At 47.8% G+C, this 23,853-nt stretch overlaps 1 protein-coding gene across 8 annotated transcripts; it reads right to left on the bottom strand.

The window, feature by feature from the left end:
* Positions 1–4,814: 4,814 nt before the first annotated feature.
* Positions 4,815–21,232, bottom strand: ZMYM3 (zinc finger MYM-type containing 3). 8 transcript variants are annotated; one of them, XM_081277271.1, is made up of 25 exons: positions 21,072–21,232; positions 18,663–19,351; positions 17,718–17,761; positions 17,336–17,408; positions 16,582–16,876; positions 16,185–16,362; positions 15,615–15,833; positions 15,176–15,326; positions 14,839–14,954; positions 14,592–14,678; positions 14,321–14,471; positions 13,908–14,080; positions 13,535–13,700; positions 12,542–12,639; positions 12,298–12,460; positions 11,908–12,023; positions 11,442–11,616; positions 11,113–11,259; positions 10,512–10,615; positions 10,027–10,195; positions 9,565–9,716; positions 8,873–8,987; positions 8,000–8,254; positions 6,384–6,501; positions 4,815–6,294 (listed from the first exon to the last, which is right to left on the bottom strand). In XM_081277271.1, the coding sequence occupies exons 2-25, from the start codon at positions 19,330–19,332 to the stop codon at positions 6,102–6,104; spliced, it is 4,128 nt and encodes a 1,375-aa protein (XP_081133397.1). In that variant the 5' UTR covers positions 19,333–19,351; positions 21,072–21,232; the 3' UTR covers positions 4,815–6,101. The 8 variants fall into 8 exon arrangements, with proteins under 8 accessions (XP_081133397.1, XP_081133398.1, XP_081133399.1 ...); XM_081277272.1 differs by lacking the exon at positions 21,072–21,232 and adding an exon at positions 20,723–20,777; XM_081277273.1 differs by lacking the exon at positions 21,072–21,232 and adding an exon at positions 20,544–20,677.
* Between the last annotated feature and the right edge of the window lie 2,621 nt (positions 21,233–23,853).

Raw genomic sequence — 23,853 nt, 5'->3', positions numbered from 1 at the left:
AAAACATGAAGCATATGCTAACAATTCTTTGTGAAAGTCCTTAAATGTTTTCCCACTGCTTTTAGGATAAAGTATGACAGGAATACTTTCCAAGATATGATCGCTCCAGCTTGCTGGAACTGAGGGGTTATTTGGTGTCTTAGCTTTTTGCCACTGTGATCAAAAGACCTGCCAAGAGCAATTTTAGAGGAGCAAAGGTTTATTTGGGGGTCACAGTTTTATTTATTTTTTAATATTTATTTTTTAGGTGTAGTTGGACATCATGCCTTTATTTTATTTACTTGTTTTTATGTGGTGCTGAGGATCGAACCCAGGGCCTTGCATATGCTAGGTGAGCACTCTTCCTCTGAGCCACAACCCCAGCCCTTGGGGCTCACAGTTTTAGAGGGCTCAGGCCATAGATGACTGACTCTGTTGCTCTGGGTCCAAGACATCATGTACATCATGGGGGAAGATAGGCAGAACCTCATTGTGAAAGGGCATAACAGAGGAAAGCAACTCAGACATGGCAACAAGGAAGCAGAAGGAAAATAAGCTCTGTTCACCAGCAACAAAATATATACCCCAAAGCTACTCCCCCAGTGACCTACCTCCTCAAGCCATCCCCTATCTGCCTACAGTTAATTTATTCATGTGGATTGATGCACTGGTTAGGTTAAAGCTCTCATAACCCAATCATTTTATCTCTAAAGTTTCTTTTCATTTTATTTTAATTAATTAATGTTTTGATGCCAGGGATTGACCCCAAGGGCACTTAACCACTGAGCCACATCCCCAGCCCTTTTTATTTTTTGAGACAGGTTCTTGCTAAGTTGCATAGTGCCTCACTAAGTTGCTGAGGCTGTCTTTGAATTTGTGATCCTCCTGCATCAGCCTCCCCAATCACTGGGACTATAGGTGTGTGCCACCACACCCAGCTACACCTCTAAATTTTCTTGCATTGTCTCTCTCATTAACTTTTTGAGGATGCCTCATATCTAAGCCATAACATGTGAGATGCTAAACACTCATTGCTAAAACTGGGTAAGTTCTGGGTAAACCCTAATGACTGGTCACCTTAGCAGGCAAGATGGCATTCAATGCTTTTTAAAACTTAATATCATCTATTTTCCCAAACAATACCCACAACCAGTACACCCTCTCCTCAGTCCTCTGCTGCCCAATCACTCTTTCCTTTAGACTTTCTGTGTTGTGTTATGCCTCTCTGCCTTCGTTCACACTGACCTCTGCACCTCCACTGCCTGACAAACTATTACCAACTCCTCATGAAAACCCAGCTCCCATGTCACTGCTGTGGTTTCTAGGTTTTCTGGGAGACAATGAGAAACAATTAACATTCTGCCCTGGCTATTTTATTGACATGTGAGTCTTTCCAGAGTCAGAACATGGATGAGGTAAATGAGACACCTAGAGTATAAAATTGAAGGATTTATTTGTTCTTGAGGTCATATGAAAGCCAGCTCTGAACTTATGTAACACTGAGAGTAAATGCCTTTTTTTTTGGCAGCAGGGATTAAGCTCAGGGGCATTTAACCACTGAGCCACATCCCCATTGCTTTTTATTTTTTATTTTGAGACAGGGCCTCACTAAGTTGTTGAAGATGGCTTTGAACTTGTGGTCCTCCTGTCTCAGCTTCCCAAGTCACTGGGATTACAGGTGTGGGTCACCATGTCAGGCTAAGTGCCTTCTTTTTACACCCATAGGTACCTTGGTTGCCTCACCCTAGTCCTATCCCTAGTCTTTCCTATCAGAGCAGGGACTCCTCAAGAGCCTACCTCAAGGGACTGGGGTTGTGGCTCAGTGGTAGAGCACACATCTATGTGAGTGTGAGGCACTGGGTTCGATCCTCAGTACCACATATGAATAAATAAAAAATAAAGGTATTGTGTCCACCTACAACTAAAAAAAATATTTTAAAAAAAGAGCCTACCCCAAACCTGCTTCAGTGGCACATAACTGTAATCCCAGCGGTTTGGGAGGCTGAGGCAGAAGGATTGCAAATTCAAAGCCAGCCTCAGCAACTCAGCAAGGCCCTAAGCAACTTTGTGATATCTGTCTCAAAATAAAAAAAATAAAAAGGGGCTGCAGATGTGGCTCAGAGGTTAAGCACCCCTGGATTCCATCTCTGGTACAAAAAGAAAAACAAAAGAACCTAAACCAAGCTCTTATTTATCATTTATCTATCCATAGTGACTAGCACAAGGCTGGGCACAGAGTTGAAATTTAGTTGAACAAATCACATTAGGTTCTTTTCTGTTCCAACAGTGGAAGGAAGCAAAAAGAAGAGGATAGCTTTGAGTCCAGTTGTTGGTGGAGGAGAAAGGAAATTTAACAGATTTTATGGTAGAGTGTATGCATAGAGTTTGCAAGATTAAGGGTTTAATCCCAAGCAAAACACATCTCTCACACACACACACACACACACACACACACACACACACACACACTTAATAGACTTCACCTTGGCCTGTGAGGACAGATTTCATCTCATGATTATACCTTTGACATCTTGCAGACTACTGTTCTAGTCTCTCTTTCAGTTCCTTCTCTGATTAACTGTAGATATTCCCCATAGTACCATTTTTTGGTGCTCTTTTCTCTTCACTCTCCTCAAGTGACCTTATTTACTACTAGAACTTCAGTTACAAGTTCTTTGCAGATGACCTAGCAGCCTCATGCATGCTAAGGTATACCTAGCTATTTCTGTCGTCTACACCTACAACTAAGCTATATCCTCGATCTTCCATTATTTGCTCTTTCATATTACATACATTAACTATATCCTGAGCCCTGAAAATGACTCTAAACTGACACCTCATCTCTCTTCTAAGCCTTCAGACCCAAACTTTTTTTTTTTGAGGTACTGAAAATGGAATCCAGGGCCTGTGCATTCTAGGTAAGCACTGTACCTCTGAGCCACATACCAAGTCCTTTTTTAAATTTTTTTTAGAATAATTATTTTAGTTATTTTTATGTGGTGCTAAGGATGAAGCCTAGTGCCTCACACATGCTAGGCAAGTGTTCTCTGCCATTGAGCTCCAGCTCCAGCCCATATGAACCCATTTTTTAGGAGCTTAAAAAGTTAGGCTTTCCCATTTCCATGGCAGAGCTATGACTAGAAGCTCATATTTGAGTGGTCTTTCTGCTCTGTCATGTTGCATGGCCCACTAATTGGGTGTTATTTTTTTTTTCATACTGGAGATTCAACCCAGGGGCAATTTACTACTGAGCTACATCTCCAGTCCTTTTATTATATTATATATATATTTTTTTATTTTGAGGCAGGTTCTCATTAAGTTGCTTAGGGCCTTGCTAAGGTGAATTTATGTTCCTCCTATCTCAGCCTCCCAAGCTGCTGGAATTACAGGTGTGCACCACTGTGCCTGGCAGAACCCCAACATTATTACCAACCTCCTTTTACCCGCAACAACAAATACAAATAACAAAGGAAAAAAAACCTGCCCTGTTTTCCCATTTTGGTTAAGGGTATCTCATTCTCCCTGTCTTCAAGGCTAGAAATCTGGGCTTCATACTCAATTCTTCCCTCTCTGCCAAGGCTCACTCCCTAGCATTCATCAAATCATGTAAATTTTACTTTCAAAATGTCTGAAAAAAAGGCTTAAAATCTAAAATTTACTTTGAATCCACCTCTTCCCTATCCCCGCAGTTCCTATAGAGGTCCCCAGGATCTTAGCCACACTCCTTCTACCTTTCTGTAGGCCTTCAGGCCTGCCCCCTCCATTCTTCCTATTGTTCTAGGTATCTTCTTCCTGAAGGAACAGGTCTGAACCTACCATTTCCTGGTGGGAAAATCTCAACCTTGTACTTCCTACCTTACAGCTGTGGTCTCCCAATTCCTCCTACCTTTTCTTTGAGTTCCAGATCAAATGCTACCTCCCTCAATGAACCTCACTGTAAAATTGAAATCAGTTCCTGGTCCTCTGCTCTCCCATAAAAATTTTCCTTCATGTAGAGCTGGGCTTGTGGCTTAGTGGTAGAGCACTTACCTTGCATGTGTGAGACAATGGGTTCAATCCTCAGCACTACATAAAAACAGATAAAACAAAATAAAGATATTGTGTCCATCTACAACTAAATTTTTTTAAAAATTTAAAAAAGCATTTCCTTCATTTGTCTATGTTATGACTGTACTTGTCAGTCTCTCCTCTAGCCTCGAAGCCTACTTGGCACAAGAAACTAGTCTAATTAATCTTGGGTCTTTTCTGAAGCCTGTAATATAGGTTTTTAAACCTAGGCAATACTTAATAGATGGCTATTGAACACATTTTTTTCTTAAGTATTTGGAAACTTTTTGTTACTAGGGATTAAACCAGGGGTGATCTACCACTGAGCTATACCCTCAACCTATTTTTTAATGTTTTTTTTTTAGTTGTCCATGGACCTTTATTTTATTTTTATGTGGTGCTGAGAATCAAACCCCAGTGCCTCACATATGCTAGGCAACTGCTCTACCACTAAGCCACAACCCCAGCACCCCTCAATTCATTTTATTTTTGAGACAGGGTCTTGCTAAATTGTTGAGGCTGTCCTGGAACTTGCAATCCTCCTGCCTCAGCTTCCTGAGTCACTGGGACCACAGGTGTGCACCAGTGTGCCCAGAAAGTGTTTGGAAACTTATAAAAAGGAGACTCATTCAATGCAGTGGATAGAGTGATTCTCAAACTGAGGTGGGACACCTGACTTCTTTACATTTTGAGAGATCTGAAGTTTCACAGCATTGCTCTTCTACATCCCTCACCCCTCCAGACACCTCTCTCTTCTCCATAAAAGGCAAAAGACAATTTTAACTCTTTATTTGAAACAAACAATTCCAGAGACAGAAGGTTAGTTGTGACAACAGTTTCTTACTACAACACAAGGGCGGGCATGGCTCACTGAAGGGACAGGCCAGGCGCCTCAGAACAATATATACAATTTAAACAGTGGCTAAACTGGTGACAGTTATAAAAACACAAAAAGGAGTCTGGGGAACAGCAAAGCCAACAGGGAAAGAGCTGGGTATCCCCTTTGCCAGACACTAATAGTTTTCTGGGCCTACAAAATCAAGATGAGGAAAAGAGAAGATGTAAGCAATAAGGGCAGGCCCCATGCCTACAACTCCTCACCAATATTGTGACCACAGACCCCATCTTGCATGACCCAGTCCCCCAAAGGCTTGGCCTGGCTCTTAAGATGGAGAGAGAACAAGAGGGGGAACCCAGCCCCATTCCAAGTCAGAAGGTAGTTTTTGCCTTGGGAGCTCTGTCCATAGAACTAAAGGGAGGCAGTTACAGAGGGGCTAAGCATGTTGACACCATGGCTCATGCCAACCTAAGATGGCAGAGAGAGACAAACACATAAACCAAGGGGACAGGAGTCTGCACAAAAGGAGTCTGCTCCCCATACTTAGAGTCATTCTCTGCCTTTGAGGAAAAGAAAGCATTTGGATTTCTTTAGAAATTGTAGCACCATGGATTGGTGCTTGCCAGGGTAGGGCGGGGAACACAGTGGTGAGAGGGTGCCAACATCCAATTATCTCTTATGGGAGGGGAACAGTGTCTAAGCTCTGTGTTTTGGGTAAATGGTCCCCTCATTACTTTTATCATTTTTTTCACACCTTTCAGACAAGACCCTTTTGTGTGGTACTGGGGAAGAGGGAGAAGGGAGTGGAGTGGGCACAGGGCTGAGAAGGTAGCTGAGTTCTTCCCTAGGTTAGACCTAGGAAGAAGGGGCTTCACCAACACAGATGGGTCAGGAAACCCAAAGCCAACAGGATCACCAGAGCTATTAACACTCCACCAGAGTCTGGCCCCAGAAGAAAGGTTTTGCTCTGAAGCAAAAAGAAAATGGGCTAAGTAGATTTTGCCCATCACTGGGGGTCTAGCCCCTGAGTACAGAAGACTGGAACGCAGTGGTTGTCAAGTGGTATAGAAGAAGGTAAAAGCCAGGGGTTCCTAGGAAAGGAAGAGAATGGGTGAGTAGAAAGGGGCAGTCAGGGCCCTTCAAAATGAGTAGCATTGTTTCCTGGGCCAGTCACCCTGTGAGACGTGACCACAGGACAGACATTGATATGAAAGATGGATATAGGTGGCACATAGACTCAGTCCAGGTCTTCCTCCCCAGGACGACCCAATTCCTCATATATCTCACGCACAGCCAGGATGCGATTGAGCATGCTCTCCAACATGCTGCGGTCCATAGGGATCACAGAATACCAGAGAGGTGACTCGGCAATGCAGGACCGTTCAGGTTGCAGGTAGAACACATCATTGCGAGTTCGGAGGCTTTCAGGACTACAATGGTGGGAGTGGGAGAACAGAAGATTAGTGCCAAGGCAAAGTATATCCCTTGGGTCCACATGCCTGCAAACCCACCAACTTACCATTTTGAGAGATAGAATTCATAGAACTTCACAGGGCAGCGGAGGGGATTCATGCGGTTCTCACGTTGCTCTAAGATAGGGGCTTCATCTTCTCTCTTTCGTTTCCCAGGACCTGTGTCTATAAAGGGAAATGACTTAGACTCATTAAGAGCACATGCTCAATGAGCACCTCCCAGAACACAGCCTAGGACAAAAACAGAAAACCTCAGGATACAAAATATAGTCTCATAAGGAAATAAAGTGGAGGGGTGCTGGGGTTGTAGCTCAGTGGTAGAGCACTTGCCTAGCATGCATGAAGCTCTGGGTTCAATTCCCAGTATCACACACAACAAAAAGGGAGAAGAGAAAGAGAAAGTAAGCAAGGGAACCAGGGATATGGCTTAGTGGTCTACCACTAAGTGAGCAAAAGACCCTGAGTTCAATCATAGTACTATAAGGAAAAAAGAAAAGAAACAGAAAGAGAAAGAGAAAGAAAAAAAAGGGGCTAGAATGTAGCTTAGTGGTAGTGCACTTGCCTAGCATGCACAAGGCCCTGGGTTCTACCCCAGCACTGGAAAAAAAAAAGGGCAGGAAAAAGAGTCAGCCAGTCTCTCCATACCAACTAAACATCCTGTAGGGGTATTGCTCTGCAGCCCTCCCTAATTCTTGCTGTCAAAGTGTCTTTTTATGATCTCCTCCAGTTGACATCTTGAAGAGGTGATCTCACAAGTTATACAAACAAACTGATTTAAAAAGACCCTGTTGCAAGGTTAGGCTTGCCTTCCAGGACAGTGAAACCATGATGGCTCCAAGCCCCTGTACATTAGAGTCCAGCAGAGGTTCAGATCTAGAGAAGGGACCTTGGGAGCTGTGCTCAGGATGGGACAGAATTCCAGGGAAAAATGTGAACGAAGATGTAGCTTCTGAATCACAGAAAGCCTGTTATTTACTCTCTAAGAGCACCTCCTCCTACTTATCCACCACACCCTCCCCCCAAAAAGGGCAAGTAAACTGCCTTAAAATGAGGAAAGGTGGGGAACAAGCAGCTGAGTGAGCTCCTGTTTATGTAACAGCTACTGCCCATCATCTAGAAGGATTAGCTAGTTATCTTCTTTCTTTCCTTTCTTCCTTCCTTTCTGGTTCTAAGTATTGGGGCATTTGCCACTGAGCTACATCCCCAATATTTTTTTTTATTTTGAAACAGGGTCTTGCTAAGTTGCCCAAGCTGATCTCAAATTTGCAATTCTCCTGCCTCTGCCACCCAAGTCACTAGGATTATAGGCATGTGCCACTGTGCCAGGCTTTTTCTTCTTCTTTTTTGCAGTAATGGGGATTGAACCTAGGGCTCACACATACTAGGCAAATGGTCCGCCATTGAGCAACATCCCTACCCCTTTTTCATTTTTATTTTGAGACAGGGTCTTGCCAAGTTGCCCAGGTTGGCTTTGAACCTGAGATCCTCCTTTTGCTGAGATTACAAGTTTGCACTACCGCACCCAGCTATTCTTACCTTTTATACAAACCCAGGAATGGAAGGAGAGGAAAGTCAGCGGCAAAGGCCAGTCCAGCAAGTGTGGTGGGACATGGCAGGGAAAAGCAGAGAAGGGGCAAAAGCAAAGGAGGGGACAGTCTCATACCTCGTCCTTTCCTCTGGCGTACTGGGGCATAGTAGCGGATGCTCACCACCTTGGTGGTGCCCCGAGGAGTGGTACATTTGCGGGACTGTCGTACCACATTGGTGAAAGAGAGCTGCATGTGTTCCTCAGCTGTCTGCAGCCCAAAAAACTTAGTGTTGAAGAACATGAGGGTGTTGAGAAGGACAAAGGGCGAGTAGACCCCCAGCTGCTTGCACTCCCAAAGGTGTTCTTCCTCTACTCGGGAGAATACTGTATCTGCAATGGGCAAGGGGAGAGGCCAGGTAAGGAGAATTAACTTCCCAAACCCAACCGCTTCTTCCAACCCAAGGTCCTGGGCATGCACTTACTGCATGCCTCTCATTTGTATATAAAACCCTGACACTCAGCTATAATACATGGTAGGTCTGGGCATATTTTATACTATTTCCACCTGCATTTGGAGCTTCTCTCATCACCCTCAAGTTGTAGGCAGGTAGATATAAAACCTCAAGTAGTCCCCACAACATCTTTCTTTCTTTCTTTCTTTCTTTCTTTCTTTCTTTCCTTATCACCCAAAACCAGGCCATCTTTTATTAGTCCTATATATAATTCTTCAGACCTGAGACTTGTCATTTTTTTTCTTTTTGAGAGGGTCTATGCTCCTCAGGCTGACCTCAAAACTCCTGGGCTCACACCTAAGTCTTGATTCTCTCCTCATGTTCAAGAGCAGGGGGTCCTGCTCCTCCAGCTCTAAACCCTGAGACAAAACAGCTACATGCTTCTGCCCTCAGATCCTTTGAGAAGAGTGGCAGGCCAGAGAGCACAGGACTCTTTGAGTGATGCATTGGAGGAAGAGAAGACAGGAGTAAGGGTTGCTACGATCCTGTCCCTTACTGTTGGGGAGAAGTGTGGGCTGCCAGGTGCTCAAAGACTTGTTGAGTTCTTGAACGAAAGTCAGGTAATAAAGATCCGTGAAAATGTTCACCATTCGGTTATTTTCTAGCAAGTACTGCAGGGAAAAAAAAAAAAACCAGACAGACATTAAGCCAGACTGTAGGTCCTAGTGGCAAGACAATGATGCTGTAGCCCCAGGCGTGGTGTCCTTGATAATTAGAAGAGGATGGGAAAGAGCTGCTTGGTTAGATGACCCAGAGTGCTTTCCCCCAGGTGTCCCTTCATCTCTGAAGTACAGAGGCTTTGCTAGAAGAGGAGGGTTTGAGATGTTCCTCAGAAGCCCAGACCCCCTTTTCAGGTAATATATGGCTGATCTCTCCCAGTGGGAGTTAAACATTACCCCCCACTTAGGTAGGAACCCTGTCCTATCCATTCCTCTCGTCTGAGAATGGGTTCAAGGATTGCAAAGGGGACCCAGAGAGCAATGAAAACTGTTTCTTGACCAATGGTCCTGGAATCAAGCTCTGATTTTACAATACTGACATCTTGTGTCTTATTTGTCATAGAAGGTTAAAGGCAAGCTGCCTGTTTGGGATAGGAGAAAAATGTCAAGGATGGGGCTAGAAACAGTTCTAGTAAGACCCTGCCTGCTATACTGAGTGATGGGAAGTGAGACAGCATGTGAGGGGTACCTGCTGGATTCCAAGACATAGATAGTAGATACTGTCAGGTTCATATCGTTCACCATTGGGTCGAGTGATTTCTCTCACAAATTGGGCTAGTCCATAGTTGAGCTCAGCAGCTGAGCAGGCAAGAATATCCTCTTTGATACGCATAGGTTTGGCTGCAGTGATACAAGGTGGAGGTGGATGGAATTAAGAAAATGCCACATTGAGTATTTCACTTAGGTCCACCACCATTAACCCTTTAGTCATATGAGCTCGTGAACAAACCCACCAATTACAAAGAGCACTCAGCCTTGAACCTAGACAGCATCTCCCTTTAATCAACAACTCTTCCCCATCTTCACAAGGCAACCTTAAGCGATCACACCCTTATCACTCCTAGACATCTTGAGCTGAATCACAGGTATAGCCTCTTTCCCTATTCCCTTCTCCTATTCTCCATTCTCCCTTCCTCTCCTGGGTACTTACGGCCAAAGCGTAACTCATCACCCTTGCTGGTTTCTCCATTGGCGTATTTTGACTGTACCCAGCATTTCCAAGCATTGACACCATATGAATAATTGAGACCAGTACAACTAGGTTGGCTACTCATGGAGTCCCGGGAACAGCTTTCAGAAAGCACCAGTCGCTTTTGACCCTGGAGGGGAAGAGAAAGAAGCGTGGTAACAGTGTTAAGGCTAGGAGCACCACGGAAGCTAATCAGGACAGTGTTTACCACTGGGGATGGCGGGGCTGATGTAAGAATACAGAAAGCTTCCATGGCACAGAGCTCCAAAACAGATTTAATAATCTTGTGAACTTGGAAGAACAAAGTTTGGTTTTACCTTAGTATGTCTAGTATTGGAAAAAGAAGGTTAGGAAGGTCAAAGTAAGGTTACTGTCTTGGCTATGAGAGCAGCCCTTCCCTTTGGGCCTCCATTCTCCCTTTATAGATACAGTAGCCCCAGTCTTACCTTCCTCATGGTTCGGGGAAGGTCTTGTTCAGTAGACACATCCTCAGGCCCCACTAGGCCACAATCAAAGAGGAAGTCTACACTGGGGTTAATGTCCAAAGGATCTAATAGAAGGGAAAGAAAAAATCAATTTCTTAAGAACTCAACCCTATAGTCCTCCCACACCACCTCTGCTACTTGCCCATTTGACTCAAAATGAGCCTCTTTTTTATTTTTATTTTTATTTTTTTAGTCATACACAAAAGATGAGCCTCTTATACAGCTTTATTGGACTAGACAGAACCAGCAAAAATATGATTAAGATACAAAAGTGCCAAACACAAACATTCACAGCAGTATGAATATACTTAACAATACTGAACTGTAGAGCCTTGAAATGAAGATGATAAAATGGTAAAATCACAATTACTTTTAACTAAAGAAAAAACATAAATGTTTAAAAAATAAGACTGGAAGTCTAAAAACAGTATACCTGTTTTACCCTTCTATTTTGGATACTAGAACCTTCTGCCTTAGGGTCACAATGATCACTATTTAGGGTCCTTTCCTGATGGCATGGATGTTCTAATACTCAGTGGGCACAACCTTAAATCCTACTCACTTTTGGGGAAGTCTGCCTCTAAGTCTTGCCCAGGCTCATCTAAGACATTGGCCATCTTGACAGCCATGGCCAGGACATCATCACGGGCTGGTCCAAACAGGTCACAGTCTTCCAGAAGTCCCTCTGCGCTCTGGTTGCTCACAAGATCTGGGAGACAAAGAAGTTGGCTCAGCCACTGCATCTCCTGCCCAGCACCTTCACAGGCTTTCAGGGGCTGCTCCCAAATGCACTCCCCATTCGATTTGGCACCAAGATCATCACCCTCCACCCGCTTAAACAGACAGATTGGTAGCACCCTGTCTCTAGCATAGCCGCCATCCATAACATACCACAAAGGTCAGATGAGGCCTTGTCTAACTCCTCAGCCTCTGCAATCATTTCTGCCATAGCCAGAATGTCAGCCTCCAAGGGGTTGGAAGGGATCTTCACCTTCAGCTCCTCAATGGTCTCCACAATCTTGTCTGTGCTCTCCAAGGTAGTGGGCAAGAACATGGGCACAGGCACCTGGGGGCATAAATCCCAACTAAATGCCAAGAACAATACCAGCAGATAAGCAGGACAATGATAAAGAGTAAGGGAGGGCTGGGGTTGTGGCTCAGCAGTAGAGTGCTCGCCTAGAATGTGAGAGGCCCTGGGTTTGGTCCTCAGCACCACATAAAAACAAATAAACAAAATAAAAGTATTGTGTCCAACTACAACTAAAAAATAAATTAAAAAAAAAGAGTAAGGGAAAGGGAGGGTCTCAATCCTGGAAGGGTAAAGGAGGACCTAGCTAGAAAGGGCAGGAAAACTTACTGGGATAGGCATCGAGAAAGGCACTGGGACTTTCTGGCAGTACAGATGCATAGGCACTGGCACAAAGATGGGCACTGGGATGGGCAGCACAATCACCTGCGGCTTCCACTCTTCTGCTGACAAAAAAGGGATCTTCTCAGAGTCCTGGCTAAATGGGTCACAATGGACCAAGGACCTTATATTAGCCCATCACCCCCAAAAGCTCTAACATGTATTCAATATCACAAAACTGCTCTTGAACCAAAGGCTGAGAGACAACTCTGATTCTAGGACAACCGTATGTATGATCTTTTGACCACCCAAGAAATGCCCTAAATCAGTTTGTGGGCATAGGTCTGGTGGCCTAGGACTCTGAAATATAGCCTGTGGCATCTAGGTACCCTGACTCACCTGTTTGACTCCCTTTGGACTTCATCTCCACCTTGCAGGAAACTCCACGGTTCTGCATTAGCGGCTTACACATGGCAGCTTTGTTTTTGCGGGGTGTTGCTGGGGGGGGTGGGGGTGGAGGAGGGGTGGGAGCAGTTGGAGCTGATCGGGTCTTTGCAGGGATCTGTGGAGACAAGAACATTAGTGCCACCAACTACGGTACCCTCCTTTAGAGATTATCCTCCCCCTTGGCTTTTGCCCTGACCTTGCCCAAATTCCCATTTTCCTCTGGGGTCCTCACTGTGTTGCTGTTCTCCACTTTGGTTTGAGAGGGTGTCTGGGGCTTTGACTCAGAAGACTGACCTGTAGATCAGAAAAAAAAAAAAAAAAAGAATGCTCTCATTGGAGGAACTAGCTCTCATTTTCCTTACCCCTGCTCCAGGAGAGTTTCATTAAGAGGCATATCAAATAGAAATGGGAAGTCTAGGATTTCCCCTGCTTGCCAACCCAGGTCTAGTCTTCTCTGGGCCCTGGCAATGGCAGTCAACAAGATTCATTGCTCCTAGCTACTAAGAAGAAGACACTGTATTTTCCCCCAAACCCCACAGTTTGAGATCTTCCATTTAGATGGCCTTCAGGAGTTTGGTATCCATGGAGTGGCAGAAGGAACAAGGTAACATTCTAGAAATAGTAACAGTTTTTGGTTAAATGCAGAGCTTGCAGGGCACGGTGGTGCATGCCTGTAATCCCAGTAGCTCAGGAGGCAGAGGCAGGATGACCGCAAGTTCAAGGCCAGCCTCAGCAATTTAGTGAGGCTGTAAGCACTTTAGCAACACCTTGTCTCAAAATTAAAAAAATAAATAAATAAATAAAAAGGGTTGGGGATGTAGATCAATGGTAAAGTGCCCCTGGGTTTAATCATCAGTACCAAAACAAACAAAGAAATAAATGCAGAGCTTATGCTGATACTTCCTTCTCTCTGAAAACTAACCACAACCTCCACATGCCCCATCCTACCTAGGTAGGTACCCACTCTTTAAAATATATAACCCTTATAAAAAAATGAGTAGATTGTCACTCCAAGAAGATTTAAACAAGACTCCCCCTGGTACCTGGAGGGTCTGGAGGCTAAAAAGCATAGTAATTGTAGTTCTGGCCACGGATGAGGTGAATACAACACAGGAAGAAGGAAGGGCTGGGCCTAAGATTAGAAGAGCCCATGCCAGTTCTAACAGTGTGCCCCCTGCCCGGGACTCACTGTTCAGGAGGCTCTCAGGCCCACTTTGGGTATCCAAGTTGGGTTGGTTCTGCTGGCTGTAGAAGCGCAGCAGACACTGTTGGTTGCAGAAATGACGGATCTGCCCACGCCAGTGGATGGTCTCCAGCAGCTTCCCCTGGCGCTTACAGGCATGGCATCGGGCAGCCTGAGGGCGTTGACAGGATGGTCAGACCTGCTTTTCTAAAATGTGCTGGGCCCTCTCCCCTGGGATAAGCCCTGCTCCTCCCCTTGGAGACTGGACCACCTTGGAGACTGGAGACTGGCTCCCTTAGCCTCGCTCTGATGTTAGTACTACAATCCATGACCCCTGCTCTCTTCTCCCCCTCCTTTCTGACATGCTGATCCTCCTTACCTTGCAGTACCATAGCAGGTACTTGCTTTTACAGTCCTCACTGCAGAAGTCCCAGGTGCTGCCATCCAGTTGCTCAGTGACTCCACGCTGGCAGGTCTGGGAGCAGTAAGTACAAGTGATGCAGCACAAACCCAGCTTCTTAGTGAAGTCCTGTTTGTACAGCAGCACACAACCTGGGAAGAGGGGAAGAACAAAGAGTCCAGAGATACAGAGATAAGGCACAGGCATGAGAACCAACCTTTTCAAGGTGCTACACCCCAAACCTCTTCTAAACAACCTCTTGTGCCCAAAGCCTTAAAATAGATAGGGTAGAGCAACCTGAGCAGAAGGCTCTGCCTGACAACTTTGTAAGCTTTGCTCCTTTTTCTGTCATTTTCCGTGGTCGTGGCTCTGTCCATTCTTCACTTACTTACCTTCACTGCAGAAGCTCTTTTCTACTCCACTGAATCGGAGTTTCTCATGCAGGAGTTTCTCCTGCCGGCAGTGCTCGCACTGGGACACCACACCCCGAAGCCGCTTGAAGTCCTCACAGCAATCACGGCAGCAGAACTGGAACACCTGCTCCTGAGGTGGGGGCACAAGGCAGGGAGGGCACAACTGTGACAACTGAACTTGGCAGGAGCCCAGCAGAAGTACCCCTTCAGACATGTGGCAAGATGTGGGTGGGGGTGGGGGGGGTCTTACCTGCCAGTCCAAGACCTCAGGCTTGCCACTGAAGAGGCTGTGGCAGTAGTGACAGCTCAGGTGAATGCCCCCCTCAGGGCTTGTGCGCTGGAGGGAAGGAAGACAAGTAAGGGAGGGGCAAGATGTGTGTGGTGCTGGTCGGGAGGGGAGTCAGGCTTGTTCTTCTCTGCCCAGGCCTACCTACCCCAATTCTCCTACCCTCTCTCTGTTGCCACACCCTTTATCCCTGGTCTAGGGTCTGGAGTACCTGGAACTTGGTCCAGCAGCTGGGGCTGCAGAACTGGTAGACTGTGCGGTCAACCTTGTTGTAGTAACAGGGGTCAGAGAGGCTGCGGCGGCAGAAGCTGCAGGGTCGGGGAGGGCCTGGGGCATAGAGAGAAAGAGAGAAAAAGAAAGAGACAGAGAGAGTGTGTGAGAGAAAGAGCACACAGGAGGTGTAAGGCAGTGCAAAGACGGAACAGAAAATCCATGGGAAGATGTGGTTGGGGCTGAGGTTGGGCAGCAGGGATTACTTTAGAAGAGGGGAGTATGGGAGGTAGAAGGAAGGCCAGCAGGGGTCTCAGAGAAGAGGGCTTTGCACCTACCAGTGAGCCCTGCCTGCTTCACTTTGTAAGAAGTGGTACAGCACAGGGAACAGAACAAGCTGGTCTTGCCATTACGATCCACATGTGATAGCATCTCAAAGTTCTTACACAGGGTCTTGCACCAGACACATGGGTACACACGTGTGTTTTTCTGTGAGGATGGGGAAGGAGAGGCTGAGGCTGGATTTGTCCCTTCGCTTTTATTTTTTAAATTTTTAAACATGGATATTTCAGGCATACAAAAAAGTATAGATGATGATATAACAAAGACCTGTGTGTCCACCAGCCAGCTTCAAAAATAAAACATAACAGATACAATTGAAACCCCCTTTATTTGTTTTATTTGTCCCAGCCCTCGACCCATCAGGCACCTTTATTTATCACCCAAGGACCACACCCCCTTCCACAGCCCTCTAATGCACTACTCCCTCGGCCCCACCTTCTTGTATGCCCCCAAGCACGTTGTGTTGCAGAACCGCTTTTGCTGGCCCTCGTGGAAGAGAAGCTCGGGGCCAGGGCTCCCGGTCTTGGTGTAGATATAAGCCCCGCACTGGTCACAACAGTTGGTTTTCAGTCCCTTGTTGGCTCGGAATTTGGAGAAGCAAGAATCGCTGCAGAGCCGATGCACCACGCTGCCATTGCTGACCTCATGCAGGACCTGCCACATACACACACACACACACCCTGAGCAGAGTTCTGGCTACTACCGCCCACCCCAATATAAGGATAGCCTCCCACCTCACCCTAGACCTTCACAGCAGACAGTGGGCCCAGAGACCCCCCAACCTGTGCATCAGGCTGCCGACTTGATGGTGAGGTCCTGGGAAGCAAGGCCGGCCAGCTGCATACATCCTGGAATAGCTCTATCCTTGAATATGCTCCCTCATGATGGCTGCCTTTCCTCCCCACTCCCCTTTTCCACAGGGTCTGGCCCCCAAAGCCCCAGAATTGAAGGGGCAGGTCAGGGATGGCCAGACTCTGCAAATCACCCCCCACTGAGTATCCTCACCTCTCCAGTCTTCTGGCATATGCTGCAGCGAGTGGCATCTGCAGGATCCCCCGATTGGGGAATTGGGCGCTGCTGCTGGGCCTCATACAGGGAGAGACAGACAGATGTGCAGAACTCATGGAAAGAACCTCCTGAACCAGTCTGCGCCACGACCGAATCCCTGGTGTTCCAGATCTCCCTAGAGGTGGGAACAGGTTTGAAAATTCACTCAGGACCACCCTCATTTTAGCAGCTTTCTACTCATCTGGGATTGATGACCAGGGCAAAATGTTGTCTGACCCTCTCCCTAAAATTGCTGTCTTCCAGGGCCATCCTGCTTGGTTCTTGCCAATCTCTGTCTGATCCCACTACTTCTGCCTCGTCCCTCCCCCCACCACACCTTAGGACCCTCACGCACTTCTTGCAGAAGGTACAGGTCTTTTTGCCCGAGGGTTTCTTAGAGAAAGTGGTGAGACAAGATGAAGAGCAGAAGAGCTGAGGCAGCCCTTTGCGCTGATAGGCTGTCTGCCCCTTCTGCAGTGGTGTCCGGCAATGTGCACAAGTCATCTTGGTGCCCACAGAAGAGCGCCCAGCCCTCTGTGACACACTTGAGCGTAGGGACATGCGAGGAGAGCGCCGGGGCCGGAATGGCACAAAGTCCTCATCATTGGGGTCATCAACCATGGCATCAGAATCCTCATCTGACACTGGAACTGAGGAAGTGGGAAGGGAAGGGAGCAGTGAGAAAAGGCTACCAGACCAGGTCTTTAGCCATCTGACGAGACCAAGTTAGTTCAATCCTGATCCCAGGACCCCAGCAGTGTTGGCCATTACACCCTATTTCCCATTCCTTTGGTAGCTTAAGCTCCTGGTGTCTGTCATTCTCGTTATTTGGTAATCTTCCAGAGAGGGGAAGAGAGGGGCTCCAGGACAGAAGATTGGGGACAGGGATGGCATAGCTGAAACAAGAAACTCTCCATTCTCACTGCTCTTGTTTTCAATCTCCCCCACTGCCCCTGGTTCCCATGCCAACCCATAGCGGAGACAGGCACTTCACACTCTGCATGGTGAGGGACTACAGGAGCTAGAAGATCGATGCCCTGCCATATCCCACCTTCCACTCTTCTCCACACCCAGAATCCCCAGGTGATGCTTCCTCAAATCCTACTCACTGCTCTCAGTGGAATCCACAACCTCAGGTTTTGGAGGCTCTGCTCTCCTAACGCGCTCGCTTCTCTTCTGTACCTTGGAAACATGGGAGGGAGGAAAACTGACACCAGAGCCAGGCTAATAGGAGTACAGGGTTTAGTGGGGGGGCAATAGAAGGGAGGGGGAAGGGAGAGTAGGGACCCTTGGCCCATCCCTTAAGAGGAGGGGAGAAAAGGAGGCAGGACTTTCTTCTTAAGAAGCAGTAGACACAAGAGCTCCCTCCCTCCTCCTAACTCTCCTTATACACACTCTCCACTGAACAACATCTGGGAGGGAAAATGAAGGGTCTGTCCTTCCCAGAGCTATAGGGGGAACCAGACTCCTTCCAATCCCCTCCCCCCTCACCCTCTCAGGCGGCTTCTCACTCGCCTTCCCAGTCAGGCCATCTCCTGCAAAGGAAGCAGAAAGCAGCCTAAATCTTGAGCCTGCCCTCACCACCCCCTCCCTGGCCCAACCCCCACCTCCATTCCTGGGGAAGAACTTATTCAAAACTGAAAGGGAAAACTCAAGAGTGCCTGTGGCTTCTTGGGGCCCCTCTCAGGGTTACCTCAGGCTCTGTACTAAGGGGGGGGGTATGTGCAGCTATTCTCCATTAAAAATATAACCTACCCCTTCCCATCAGCTCTCTGTCTCAATCATGGGGAGGCAATATAGGTAACACACCTTTCATAGAGAATTTATATTTTACCAACAAAACCAAACCCAAAACTACCCAAAGGGAACAAGAGGAAAATAAAACATCAACGTATGGGCAGGTTCCCCTAGACTTGGGTAGTTATATAAGTCCTAAGACCCTGGTCACAGCTTGGAGAGAGGACACCATTAGGCAAAGCAAAGGAGAAACTAGAGCCTTTCAGGTCTAGGCGATCCTTCCCCTATTAGAGATGCGATCCTAGACCTTACATTTCTACCATTCCCCTCAAATCCTATGCTGTTGGGGGCTCCAGAAGCTGTTGTCCTCCCCCAAATCCTGAAGGAAGAACCAGGCACCAAAAACCTACTGGGATAAGAAAAAGGGAATCTCTCCTACAAAACCCATTCCTTGCATCCCACTCTATGAAACCACCCCATTTCTCTGACACAGCCCCTATGCCTCCCCCAACCCCTATTTTCTATAATCTTCTTCACCAGAAACCCCCTCCCGCCCAAATCCCAACTCCTTACCCACACATATCCCTAGACTTATCTCTTCACTCTCCTCCTCCTCCCCCTCCCCCCTACTTCCCAAAGTACATAGCCACCCTCCTTGCCCCTCCCAGCCCTGATTCTCCAGATGATTAGGCAACCTACCTGGCAAGGAAGGATGTGCAGGGGGGCTAGAGCCCCCAGGTTTGGTCTGAGAACTGTTGATTCCATCCCCCAGAGTCTCTCCCACTGAAGGGCTAGGGGGGGCATTTGGGCTCTGCGGTTGCCCTTGGGGAGGCTCCTCCTCTTGCCCAGGGGAGCCCCTTCTCCTGGTAGCTACGGAGGTTGTCTCTTCCTCTTCAATATGGGGGGGTTGCAGGGTTATTGGAGAATCTGGAGCCAAAGGCTCTAGCAGCCCCTCTGGTGAAGAGGGATTTGCCCCAGCCCCTGGATCAGGTGGCACCACCTCAGGGGTTTGGCCCCCTGGTCCAGGCTCTAGGGTCTGATCCCCTGAATCCCAAGCAAGGGTCCCCTCAGGACCATGGTCCACCTCTGGGGGGGAGGGAGCTTTATAGAGCAGCCCTCCAAGCCCCAGCAGCTCAGTGGCTCCATCCAAGACTACTCCAGGGTCTTTTTCCAGGCCAGCAGGGGTATCAAGCAGGTCCAGGGCTCCCGAGGATGGAGAAGGGCCAGGGGGTGCCCATCCTCGAGTTGGGGCAGTCTGGGATTCCAGCAGATCCTCTCCAAATTCCATGTCTACTGGAAGGTCTCCAGCCAGGGGCTTCTCTGGCAGGGTCAATGGGTCAAATGGACTGGGGAAATCACTGGGGTCCATGAGGATGGCTGGATATGGGCTGCAGATTAGGAGTAGAAGAGGGCAGTAGAGATGGTCTTAGCCAGAATTCCTTCTCCTATAGGCTCTGGGACACACCCCATCATCCACTTGGATTTCTCACGAACAGTCCCCCCCCAACCAACTAGCATTTCTACAGGCTTTAGTCCTAATGACCACTCCCCCCCTACCACATACAGCGCCCTCTGTGGGGAGTGGCACTCCCCGCCCGGGCCCTGAGCCCACACTCGCCAGGCAGTTGGTCATTACCCGCCCGACCCCCACCCTGCAACTCCCAGTTCCCCTCCCCCCTTACCTTTCACCCCCCCCAAGTCGGGCTGAACGCCCCCTCAGAGTCTCCCATAGCCCCACCACCAAGAAGCCTTTCCCGCCCCCACGGCCTCAGTTTCTATTCCCTCCTCACTCTCTCAGTGCCCCCCAGTTCAGTCGTTACCCATCCTGTCTGGCCCCACCCCCCCTCCCCGCGTAGCCCAGTCCTCCCTCAGCCCTTCCCCCGCCCCCACAAACTGCCCTTCCTAATCATTTCCCCCTTAGTTACCTTTCAGGGTAGCCCACTTCTTCAGCCCCGTCCCCCTTTCCCACAGCTCCCCCAGTTCTCCCTTCTCCTGTTGCCCACCCCCCCACCTCAGGCATTTACAGGAAGACATTTTGGAGCTACGATCTCTCCTCAGACCCCCTTCCTGGCTATTGCGAGATCCCGCCTGCAGATTCGGTTCGGCTTGATCAGGCCCGACCCCTACCTGCGGCAGGGTTAGTGTAACGGCTACAAGCCTAGAACTGCAGACAGCGACGGCCCCGCGCTCCTTCTCCACCTCCCTCCCTAGCAGCCGGGACAGGGGTCGCGGCCCCTTTAAATGGCAGCGCCGCTCGCAGCGCCCAGCGCTCTGCACCAGGCGGGCGGGCGGCGCCAACAGCCAACCCCATTGGCTGGCTCGAGGAGGGGGCTCGCGAGACAGCGCCGGCCCCCGGCGCGAGACTCCCAGCCCAGTGGCCGCCTGGAAATTACGGAGTGGAGCATAGTCACCGGAGATGGAGCTTGAGCCCCCGCCCGGGGCCCCGTTAGTTGAGGAGGAAAAGATAGCCTCTGGAGCTCTGAAGCCCGCCCCCGGGGAAGGCGGTGCCCCCTTTCCACCATGGGGCCTAGTACACTAAAACCACAAAAAAACACCGATCTACGCACCTGCTTCCCTTACCTGGCTCAAGAGTCTGGCCCCCGTCACACCCGTGCCCGCCCTACCTCCTGGAGCCCACTTTACCCGTGATCCCCTCCTCTCATTCAAATGGTTCCCGGTCCCCTCCCCCTCCCCGTGTCTCTCTTCGCTTCCCACTCGTGTTCAACCCCCCGGCGTCCGCCCCCCTCAGCAGTCCCTACCTACGCCATGCAGCAGGCGCCTGCCAAGATTACCCTCCCCCATCCCCACCTCTCCGGGGCCCGCCCCCTGGGCGACTGTTGGGGTAATGAGTGACAGCAGAGGATGGGGGGGCAGGGACCCAGCCCTCACGTGCCCCTCCTCCCCTTGTCTGCAGCCTAGGGCCCCCCCTAACCAGTCTGAGAGTCATAGTTATGGGGTGTCTTAAGCTTGCTCTCCAGCCACCCAGGGCTGACGACCCCCAAACCAGGTCGTGTAAAGCCATCCCCCACTCCCTCAATGGTCTTGGGGTAAGTTCTGGGATCTCCTCCCTGAGTCTTCCTGCATTATCTCTAGAGTAGTTTTCCTCACCAGGGCAGATAGCTCTGCTCGCTCTCGCTCTCGCTCTCTCCCTTCCTTCCTTCTTTCCTCTCTCTCTCTCTCTCCCTCTCTCCCGTCCTTGTCTGTCTGTCTCTCTTCTCGTTCTCTCACTCGCTCTCTCTTGCTTTCCCTCTTTCCCTCTCTCGCCCTGTCTCTTTTTGTCTCGGTCTCTGTCTCTGCCTCTCAGACGCACCAGCACGCACGCGCGCAAACACACTCAAGCTCCCCCGCCTGGATAGTCCTTAGCATGTGGGTGTGGCTGAGGTGAAGGCTAGAGAAGTGGGGAAAGGGTAGGGACCACTAGCATTAGGCCTACTGGCTTAAAAAAAAATATGTGCGGGAATCCATTCTCAGTCTTTATTGTAGTTAGAATACTTTACAACCCACCTCCTCTCGTTATCACGCCTGCCCTAAGGGCTGCACAGCATTTAGTAGCTGAGATACTAGAGGCTCAGGTGGGAAAGGAGTTCCTTTGGAATACAGTGTCCATTCTAGGCTTCTGTGCCTTTAGCCTTTCTTCCTTTTCAGGCTAAGCCTTTTCTGGCCTTGTAATCCTTGGGAGTTTACCCTCCCTTTCTCAGTCGCTTTCCCAGTAGCCTTATCCTTCCCTACCTCCCCCATGGCCTTGAGGTTTCATCTTGCTTTCTCCTATGTAGAGATAAATGCAAGAGTTCTTCTCCCCACCCTGGGTTTAGGTTTCCTAAATTCAGCTTTCTCTGTATCTTAACTGGTATCCTGTGTACCCACCTCCCACCTTCTGCTTATTTCTATCCTTGTACTGCCCCTTTGCATTTTCTGCTTGTTACATCTCAGTTGGGCCACGGAGTTCTACTGTATTGCCTGCCCTCCTCAACACATGCTTGGACAATTGGTCACTCTGGTTGTTGAATGCCTGGTCATTAGCTTTCAAGTTGGGAGACAACCTAAGTGAAGGTGGGAAATGGTATATTATTAATGCTAGAGGCAGTATGGTAGCTTAAGACCAGATTTCTAATCTCAACTCTGCCTACTTTTCAGCCAGGTGACTTTGGACAAGTCACTCTTCTAGTTACAGGGTCTTAGTTTTCACATCTTTAAAAGAGAAAAGGGGGGGGAGCATAATGCATGTCTGCAATCTCAGCTATTCCAGAGGCCAAGGTGGGAGCATTGAGAGGCTAGCCTGAGCAATTTAGGGAGTCCCTGTCTCAAAATATGAAATAAATAAGGACTGAGGAATAGCTCAGTGGTAGAGTGCTTGCCTAGTATGCTTAATGCCCTGAGTTCAATAGTAGCACCCCCAAAATAAAAATAAAACAGATAAGGAAATAATCTAAATATCTAATAATAGGGGATTGGTTAAATCAATTTTGGTTATGTCCATACAATGAATGTAGTCACTAACAATCACATTAAGAAAATGAATAACAAGGAATGCAGGGTTTTAAAGTAGTGAAACTACTTCCCAGGATACTAGAATAGTGGACACATATTTGTACACATTATCAAACACATGTAATATACAATACCAGGAGCAAACCCTAAGGTTAATCACAGATGTTAGCAATGATGTATCAATAATAATTCACAGATTGTAACAAATGTTCCACTCTTGTGCAGGGAGGGAGGTGCCTGAGTGTAGATAAGGGCATATATCACAACTTTGTGAACTTTCTACCCAATTTAGCAATGAATCTAAAAGTACTTTAAAATAAATAAAGTCTATTGTGCTAGGGGCCTAGCTCAGTGGTAGAGCACCTGCTTAGCACGTATAAGGCCCTGGATTTGATCCAGAGCACCAATAAGTAAATAAATAAATATCTATTAAAATAAAAATTAAGAATTGGGAGTGATGGGTAATGCCTGTAATCCCAGCTACTCAGGCTGAGGCAGAAGGATTTCAAGTTCAAAATTAGCCCTAGCGATGCAGCAAAACCCTGTCACTTTGGGCTGGGAATGTAGCTCAGTGGTAAAATGACTTTGGGTTCAATCCTAGGTGCCAATAATAATAATAATAATAATAATAAGAAGAAGAAGAAGAAGAAGAAGAAGAAAACAAAATGCTCCAAAGTAATAGATTTTTTGGGGGGAGGGTACTGGGGATTGAACTCAGGGGCACTCAACCACTGAACCACATCCCCAGCCCAATTTTGTATTGTATTTAGAGATAGGATCTCACTGAGTTGCTTAGCACTTCCCCTTTGCTGAGGCTGGCTTTGAACTGGCGATTCTCCTATCTCGGCCTCCCCAGCTGCTGGGATTACAGGCATGTGCCACGGCACCAGCTCTAATATGAGAGATTAAAAAAAAAAAAAAGGAGTTAACGGGGGACTGGGGTTGTGGCTCAGCGGTAGAGTGCTCACCTAGCACATGTGAGGTCCTGGGTTTGATCCTCAGCACCACATAAAAATAAATAAACAAAATAAAGATATTGTGTCCAACTACAACTAAAAAATAAATACTAAAAAAAAAGGAGTTAAAGGGGTTGGGGTTAGCTCAGAGTTAGAGCGCTTGCCTAGCATGTGTGAGGCACTAGGTTCAATCATCAGCACCACATACAAATAAATAAATAAAGATATTGTGTCCCTCTACAACTAAAAATTTTGTGTGTGATAGTCAGGATTGAACCCCAGACCTAGCACATAGTAAATTTAGCTATATCTTTATACCATTTAGCTATATCTTCAGCCTTTGTATGTGTCTGTGTGTGTACTAGGGATAGATTCAGGGGCTCATGCATGCCAAGCAAGTGCTTTACAACTTAGCCACATCTCCAAACCAAGATAAACACTTTTCT

The sequence above is a fragment of the Spermophilus citellus genome, assembly GCF_964194105.1.
Source record: "Spermophilus citellus genome assembly, chromosome: X".
In the NCBI taxonomy this organism is placed as follows: domain Eukaryota; kingdom Metazoa; phylum Chordata; class Mammalia; order Rodentia; family Sciuridae; genus Spermophilus; species Spermophilus citellus.
This window is presented reverse-complemented; position numbering and strand designations above follow the sequence as displayed.